Source organism: Nannobrachium achirus (genome assembly GCF_963921795.1).
Source record: "Nannobrachium achirus genome assembly, chromosome: 16".
Lineage (NCBI taxonomy): Eukaryota > Metazoa > Chordata > Actinopteri > Myctophiformes > Myctophidae > Nannobrachium > Nannobrachium achirus.
In genome coordinates, this window is record NC_137823.1 from 4,953,594 (window position 1) to 4,962,356 (window position 8,763).

General features: G+C 44.8%; 1 protein-coding gene across 1 annotated transcript; it reads left to right on the plus strand.

Annotated features, from left to right (window-relative positions):
* The first annotated feature begins 897 nt into the window (after nucleotides 1–897).
* atf3 (activating transcription factor 3) lies at nucleotides 898–6,758 on the plus strand. The gene is made up of 4 exons (XM_080744484.1): nucleotides 898–1,031; nucleotides 3,614–3,869; nucleotides 5,485–5,592; nucleotides 5,901–6,758. The coding sequence occupies exons 2-4, from the start codon at nucleotides 3,615–3,617 to the stop codon at nucleotides 6,291–6,293; spliced, it is 756 nt and encodes a 251-aa protein (XP_080600610.1). The 5' UTR covers nucleotides 898–1,031; nucleotide 3,614; the 3' UTR covers nucleotides 6,294–6,758.
* The last annotated feature ends 2,005 nt before the right edge of the window (nucleotides 6,759–8,763 follow it).

The following is an 8,763-nucleotide window of genomic DNA, read 5'->3' on the forward strand; positions in this document are numbered from 1 at the left end:
GACTGGGAGGGAGGGAGGCTCGCCCTGGCCACTGTCCTGTTATGGCAGAACTTTAGTTACACAGGCAGGGAGGGAGGCTGGGCTCGATTGCATCACCGCCAAATAAGCCTTCTATAAATAGGATGACGTCACCCCCTGCTTAGTTGGCCCTGGCCTGACAGAGAGAGAGAGAGAGAGAGAGAGAGAGAGAGAGAGAGAGAGAGAGAGAGAGAGAGAGAGAGAGCGAGCGAGCAGGGGTGTCACACCAAATTCTGGGCCCTGGGTACAAGATTTCACTGCGGGGCCCCCCATGAATGTTTTTCATAGCGGGAGGGGGTTTAACCCATTTAGACTGGGAACGCATTATTAGGCTACACATTATTTTGTGCTTTAACTACTGAAAAAATATCTGCAATTTTTGAATATTTCAAATATTTCAAAATAAGTTTTTTTGAAGAAAAAAAGTATTATGTTTCTATGTCAGTGGTGCTCAAAATTTTTTATGTGGACCCCCAAATTTTGATATGTATCTGGCCACCCTCATCTCAAAATAATTAGTTCCAGGGACCCCCCAGAAGAAAAAAAAATCGATACAAACGCACACATTTTCACGACTTTTCAAAAATAGCAGATCTACAAGCTCACAGCGCGGCACTGAGCTTGTTTATCTGCTATTTTTTTCCAATAGGGCCCTCCACCACCTTGGGCCCCAGTCCTCCCCCTTTATGACACCCCTGAAGAGAGAGAGAGAGAGAGAGAGAGAGAGAGAGAGAGAGAGAGAGAGAGAGAGAGAGAGAGAGAGAGAGGTGGAGTAAAAAATGCCTGAGCGTGGTGGGGGCGTGGCCATCACTGTGACGTAGCGGAGCGGCACCAGCCTATAAAGAGTGGGTGATGCAACGCTCCGGCCACACGCTGTAACTTTACTCAACACAGCCGAGGAGAGGAAAGAGGAGACACTTTTTAAAACGTTTCAGCCTTTAAACCGGCGATACAACCGAGAGAGAGGAAGAAGAGGATTCTTATTTTTGTTCTCTAAATCGAAGAATCGTCAGGTATGTTTTATTATTTTGAGTTTCTATATTATTTGACAGCGAGAGTGTGGGTCTGTTTGTTTGTAGTGCGGCGGAGTGGTTTTGAGAGCGGAGCGATATTTGGTGATTCCCCTGCGTTGTCCGCCTGTTCGCTCGCGCTTCCTCCCAAAAAAGAACGGATCTACAAGCTATCAACGCGTCGCGTCCGCGACGCGTTGATAGCTTGTAGATCCGTTCTTTTTTTGGAGGGACGATACGAGGGAATAAAAATGATGACGACGTAGAGTGTCTCGCTTTTTCTTCGCTCTCCGTCCCACGACAACAACCCGAGCGGTCACTCGTGTCATCAGCGCGGACAGAACGAACGAGGCGACATAAAAAACGCGTTTGACACCTCGAAATGTCGCGTTTGTCGCCGTGTTTGTGAATTAAACTGGGGTTTATTTCACTGGCTCGACCCATGTTGGCTTCTAAAAAGCACACTCCGGACGTCGTGTTGGTGCTGTCACTCTGTGTAGCCTAAATACTGTTACAGTTTACACACACACTTGAAAATAGAATACTGTCTGTAACTTTAACGTCGTTTCTTTTTGGGGGGCTCATTTGGGCTCTTAAAATAATATGAGAATAATACTAATATGCCTTGTAATAGTATTTCAATAAGGGTTCCCGGGCCGTTCCCCATTTTGTTAAAAGAAATGTTAAAGCTGTACTATGTTATATTTTTACTTATGTATTACTCATTGTATATTGCTGCCTTTTTATATTTAATATGTTATACTTGTGAAATTATACCTTGGTATGCCCGAAACTCCAGTAAAAAGAGTATTTAAATGTTATTGCTGTAGCTTACATCTGCTGCTCAAACAGACGGTTTTAATTGGGCGCCTGTTGAGATAATTAGATATTTCACAGCCGCGCATAATTGTGTAAATTGAGTGTAAATTGACTAGTTATAAACTCAGCACTGTGTTATAAATAGGCTAGTAATTCATTCCACATAACCCTCTTCCCTTTAAACTTTGCCTTCAACTTTGTTGTTGCTTTATTTCGTGGAGTCATGGTGTGTGATGTAACCTTACATAAACATGATGAAACAGCTCAAAACATGACTCCATCACCACTTATGAAGGATAGCCTACATCATCATACTAGAAGAGTGGGCACTAAGGAAAAGTGGGGTTTGTGCTATTTTGAGCAAAATGTAAATATATATATATTTGGAAAAATTGTCTTTTGTATAGGGTGTGCCAAATGTAGTTCTAAGAGCGGCCATTTCTTGGGTAAACACAGCCTTACACAGGTGTTCTGATTGGAGTAAAGCATTAGTTCTATGCAATCAAACAATTGAAACACCTGTGTTTTTACCCAAGAAATGGCCGCTAAGGACTACAATGACGTAGCCGCTGGCACACACTATAGGCTATAGCCTACATGATTTGAACATGCATTGTACATCATAATCAAACCTAAATGTAGGCCTACCTCTCCAAAATTATTACAAATATTATAAAGTTTTGTTGCAATTTGTAGAAATTGCAGAAATATTAGACCTTAAATGTCAAATCAAGCGCCAAACAACTCAAAACATGACTGATGTTTGGTTTCGTTCTGTGTCTCTGCTCCACCCAAGCACCCTTTCTTGTGCAATCGTGGTCCACAGTTCACCTTTGTCTAAACTTGAGTTGTTTCACGTGTCGGGACAATATGAACATGTCACGATTATTTCATGTCACGATTATTGTGACCAAATGATGATTTACGATATTATCGCGATAATCAAAATATCCCCACCATCCATTATCCTGGGGCGGAACATGATTTGCCAAAAACTTGCCGATCTACAAGCTCACAACGGGTTGCAATGCGACACGTTTTGAGCTTTTAGATCGGCTAGTTTTAATGGCAAAGAGATTTGGTAGAGAGTGAAATAAAGTCTGTATCAAACGTTATTTCCAGGTCCGTTTTACCAATTATAGAGGGTTTAAATTAGTCTGGTTCCAGACCCTGAATCGCTAGCCACACCCCTTTAAAAATATGTTTCGGCGATTCAGGGGTCTGGTGACGCTCTCATTGAAGAGGTTTTCCTTGTTTGAAAATCCGTACAGCGAATCAGCGTCGCTTCAACTCGATGACGTCGGGGCTTGTGAGCAGCGTGGGTGGGGTTTTCCCAGAACTCATGTGCGATTCCAAGTAACCCAGCGCCACCGCCGGACCGTACCGCACATTCGCAAACATAAACATCGCGTGGCCCGCCGCAGTAATATGCGACCGTATCGATCTCGCTATGAAACATCAGCAGACATGTTATGTTGTGTTTGATTACTAGTTCGTAGTGCTCCTATTCTGAATGTTTCTTTGGTTATCAAGTAGCAAGGAACATGCTAGCCACTAGCTAGCCACATAACAACACCAATAACAACTACGTCATCTGCTTTGTTACTCTTGTGATTGGTCAGGGGGTGAATCAATCGCAGAAAACTGCCTCTTTGGCGACGCCCATCCCAGAAACCAATGTGCATGGAATCACTTTCAGACTGAACAATGGAGTGAAATGAAATGTCCTAGTCTTAAACTTTAGTTGTTTCACGTTGTGCTTTCAGAATGATGCTACAGCACGCGGGCGGTCCCTCGCTGGCCGACATCAGCTGCTCGGCGCTGGTGCCGTGCCTGTCGCCGCCGGGGACGCTCACCCTGGACGACTTCACCAACTTCACGCCCATCGTCAAGGACGAGCTGCGGCTCGCCATCCAGACGCGGCGGCTGTCCAACGGCCTCAGCGCCGACATGAGCTCCGACTGCGCCAGCTCCAGCTCCGAGAGAACCGGCTCCGGCACCCGCGGCGGGGCCAGGAGAGAGGTAGGGTGTAGCTCCTCTTCAAGGCTAATTCGTCCCTTTGTGTAAAAATCATTTAGCAATGCTTAAGTGGCCTGGGCCACCGGCGTAGTGGTCCAAGCACCAAGACTGTTAATCCGGCCTGACTACGTGTCGCGGGTTCGAGTCCCGATCACCGACGACCTTTGCTGCGTGTTATCCCCTGTCTCTAAGCCCATTTCCTGTCAACCTACTGTATAAATATCAATAAAAGCCCCAAAAATATCTCATAAAAAATAAATCAGAAACTTAAATTAGAATAAATACAATTGGGGTGGTTGTAGTTTGTCTCCCTGCTCTTCTATTGAGACATTTAGATTGTGTCACAGGTCATGTCTCACATAGGGGAGAGCCTTCACAATTGTAACGTTTTTCACATTTCACTATTTTACTCATAGATTCTTTTACCTATGTAATATTTTCAGGCAAAGGACCTACACATGTCTGCTATCATAAACCACTTCAAGTTTTTCAATTGATAGAACAGGTCATGAGTTATTAAACCGAAAGTGGACGCTGTTCCGATGTTACATTTGAAGCCCATATGGGATTAATTGTAACAGCATGATTTACAAATGTAACACAGCTAAAGAACCGCATTAAACAAATCGTTTTTAGTTTAAATAAAATTTCATTCAAGCAACTCTTTTACATTGTTTTCATACCAAGGATGTGATAAGATACTATATCATATTTAAATATTAACAGAATCACCAGTTCGAGCGTTTGAGTGAATTCCTAATCAATACATTGATTAGCTAAATAAATTGCAAATTTGATTAATGCAACACAGCTGACTGAACACAATATTGGCCAGTATGTCAAATATGTCAATATTACATTATCATGTTAAATTGTGTTACAATTGAACCGTTTTGGCACCCCTGCTTTGACATTGCCTACAGAACAGAACTAACATGCATAGCATGTTAAAACGATGTAAACTAATGAAGCTTCCTAGTAATGGTTCCAGCTCTGTGAGGGTCCATTTGGAAGCCCCTCAAGGAACCTTGAGGGTGTTCCAAATGGACCCTTACAGTTCTGTAACTCTTGAGTGTACCAATGGATTTGGTTCCATTGGTACTACCGAATGTTGACAACCAAGAACATCTTTAAATAGGTGACCATAACAATACACTCTAAATCATGGGTCTTCAACAGGGGGTCAGGGACCCCTAGGGGGTCCTCAGAGTTACTACAGGGGGTCTTCCAAATTTTTGGCAAAGAGCTTTGGCGTGGAGGGGAAAAAGAGCACACTAAGTACAGAGTGAAATGTCAAGTTTATTAAGTATTAATGGTTCAAGTGGTTAAATATCTGAAAACACACATTGACATGAATCCAAAATACACTGATGATTGTCAAACGATGAAATGATATGGAATCTATGATAAGGTTGTGGGGGTCCCTGCTTCATCTCTCTCTCAACTAAGGGGTTCTTGGCCTGAAAACATTGAAGACCCCTGGTCTAAATCAAAGTTCTAAACATATTTGAGGGGAGGTTGTTGCTCCAGTCTAGGTCCTAGACAGGAGGACCCAGTAGCAATCATTCAGACGTGTCCACTGACAGTTTCTACTGCATCTGTATTGTTTCCCATTCAGCTGACCACAGAAGAGATGGACAGGAGGAAGAGGAGGAGGGACAGGAACAAGGTCGCAGCGGCGAAGTGTCGCAACAAGAAGAAGGAAAAGACAGACGGCTTACAGAAGGTAAAAGATAATGTTTACCTATTTGTAGGGCTGTCACAATTATTACATAATCGTCTAATCTTAAGTATTTGACATAATCGTGATTATTTTTCATAATCGTCAAGCTCGCAACGCGAGGCGTTGTGAGCATTTAGATCTGCTATTTTCACAATAGAACCGTGTCATACAAAATGTAATGCCTCAACTCTTAGTGCTCGTCAGGGTGGGGGGGTCTCCAGTCAAAATATGATTATTTTGGGGGGTCACGGCCTGAAAAGGTTGTGGCCTAAGATTAAATGTCATTTTTATTCCCCTCCCTCCCTGGGCAGGAGTCAGAGAAGCTGGAGGTGGTGAACGCCGAGCTGAAGGCCCAGATCGAGGAGCTGAAGCAGCAGAAGCAGCAGCTGGTCTACATGCTCAACCTGCACCGGCCCACCTGCATCGTGCGGGCCGTCAACGGCCAGACGCCCGAGGACGAGCGCAACCTCTTCATCCAGCACATCAAGGAGAGCACGCTGCAGCTGCACAGCCTCACCCACCACAACGCCATCTACCCCGTCGTCGTCGGCTCCTCCTCCGTGGACGACGGAGGAGTCGTCGCCGGCGACGACATCGCGGACCTCACGACATCGGTGCCCTCCTCCCTGGACGGAGGACTCACCCTCGGACATTTGCAGTGCCACGGCGGTCACGGCGTCTCGTCGTTGTGCGATCAGCTATGAGCGTGTGTGTGTGTGTTCAGGACTGCGTGAGTGCGTGCAAGTTGCTTTTTACAGACTTTTGATCTATTACGTTTTGAACGCCACCACCAGAGGCTCTGCCGACCGATGTAGCACACGTTCAGAAGCCTCGGAAGCCTCGTCTCCGAACGGAAAGACAAGTTCTAAAAGCCAAGCCAAGTCAAAGAGAAGTGTCTGCCCTGGGAAAAGAAAACCTCTTATTTCATTAGCATGTCTGCTAAGCTGCTAGATGAGGGGCGAAGAACAAGTGTGGCTGACGGTTGAGTGAGAAATAATTTAAAAAAAAAGCCCCAGGAAAACAGACAGCACCCTAACCCCAACACCCCGCCCCCGCTGTGTGGACTGCAACGAGTCGGTTTGGGGGGAGGGGGACCTCCAAGCACTAAAAACAAAAAAAACGAAACAAAACTGAAAACTTTGATGCATTTTTATAAAAGAGAAAAGAAAAAGTGCATTACTGTTTTTGAGAGAGTTCAAAGCTGCAATCCAGAACTTATTTGAAAGAATAAAATGTACTCTACCGTATTCTCAAAGTAGATTCCAGGGACTCTGTGGGTTCCTTTATGGGGGTCTAAATCGACCCATGCAAGCCTGTAACTCTGACAGTGTACAAATGGAACCAAATGGACCCTGACGGGTCCATTTGGTTCCATTTGTACCCTGTCAGAGTTAAGGGGAAGACCTTGACATTTTAAAGTTTGAGAACACTACCACACTGTGGTAGAGTATGTTAATATACAGTATATTGTGGCACATCTGCAGTGGTTGGAGAGGGTCTCCCTACTGTTCCATTGAGACATTTAGACCAACGTGGTCTAAAATACAGGCAGTACTGTACATGTACCCGCTGAAAGGAAGTACTGCCGCAACCTCATAAGCGCAATTTACATTTAGACACAGGTTCATATCCCAACATAAAACGTTCATGGATTGCACCTCTTTAACTCTGAATTAGTACCAAAAAGCATGAGTTCAAGGTGAGCAAGGCACAGAAGTTCACCTGAGATGGAATGTTTGTCGAGGGAGAACAATCTCGAACGTTTGTGTGTGAGTGTGAGTGTGCGCGTGTGAGTGCGCGCGCGTGTCTACTTGTGTGTATGGATGGATGTGCGTGTATGCCACTGTACGAGCTGCAACACCCTGTCGCTAACGAAGACGTCGGTATTTCCACTTAGCATTATGACTACTAGAATATGAACATTATATACAGTAGCCACTGTGTAGCTCGCTGTTAGTTTGTAGGCCGGTTACCCCCGAACTGCCTTGCCATTATAAGACGCTCAGTAAAATCCTCAAGTGTTGATTTATCCATTTGTGCTAAAAAAAAAAAAACTCCAGAGTATTAACCAGGCACGTGCACACATTGCTTGAGCCCCTGCCCTTTTATCCGTCTGTAAAAAAGTGCCCTCTCCAGAGTTGTTACTATGGTGAAAGAAATGCAAATGCCCCTCTTTCCATGCCATACCTGAAGGAAGCATTCAAGAGAATTGCCTTTGAACTTGAACGCAGCATCTTATGTTGAAAGAATTGCCCTCTCAGTGTAGAAATCGAGCATCGAAAATAGCCGACCTCCCAAGCTCACAACGCGTCGGCTTGGAGGTCTGCTATTTTCGATATTCTCCCCAAAAGGCCCTTTTAGAAATGTCAGCCCCTGCCTCTCTAAAATTCTCTGCACGTCCCTGGTATGAACCATTTTTAACCATTCTTAATGGGATATGACGGTTAAATTAACTCATTAAAAGCCAACCCCGCGATGTCGCGGGAAAAGTAATAGAGTATCTATAGTGCCATCCACGCGATGTCGCGGGAAAAGTAATATATTACTGTAACGGCGAGTAAAAATACCTAGTACAATGGCCGACGCTCCGGAGACGAAATCCGCGCTGATTTGTCATCATCACGGCTCCACGAGCACACAATAGTCATCCCATAACATTGAGGTGGACGGCCGATCTCATCTTTAATGTCCATTATCTCAAAACTACACTTTAGAAGCTAGGATGGAGGCAGATGCTCGCTTATTTTACACAGTTATAAAAGCTCCCGGTCGGCCATTACACAACTCCACGTGGACACGCATCGGTTCCGGCGCACGATCCGATGACGTCAGACCGGAAGTACTTCCGGTCTAGACTTCTGGCCTTCAAAATAAGACAGCGGCCGTTAATGGGGCCGGGAGGGGGCACTCTGGACCCCCTAATCCGTTAATGTCCTGGGCTCAGAATGAGTTAACACTCGAGGAATTTATTGTACATACTGTCGACTTCTAAAAAGCTGCTGCTACAACCTATAACCACTCAGGACATGCTGACTGTACAGGAGTTGAATTCACTGGTGTGACGACAAGTCAGGTTGTCCATGACACTCGGCTCCTCAGTTTTATACTTAACGAGTCCAACAGGAATGGGCCATCATTGTTTGGGCCATCATTGTTAACTTTGTATCGATGACA

Bases quoted from the DNA above. Each gene is read 5' to 3' on its own strand.
- atf3 (XM_080744484.1), top strand. From the start codon at position 3,615: ATGATGCTACAGCACGCGGGCGGTCCCTCGCTGGCCGACATCAGCTGC. The intron at 3,870-5,484 runs GTAGGGTGTAGC...TTTCCCATTCAG, and splicing joins GCGGCGGGGCCAGGAGAGAG to CTGACCACAGAAGAGATGGA. The intron at 5,593-5,900 runs GTAAAAGATAAT...CTCCCTGGGCAG, and splicing joins AGACAGACGGCTTACAGAAG to GAGTCAGAGAAGCTGGAGGT.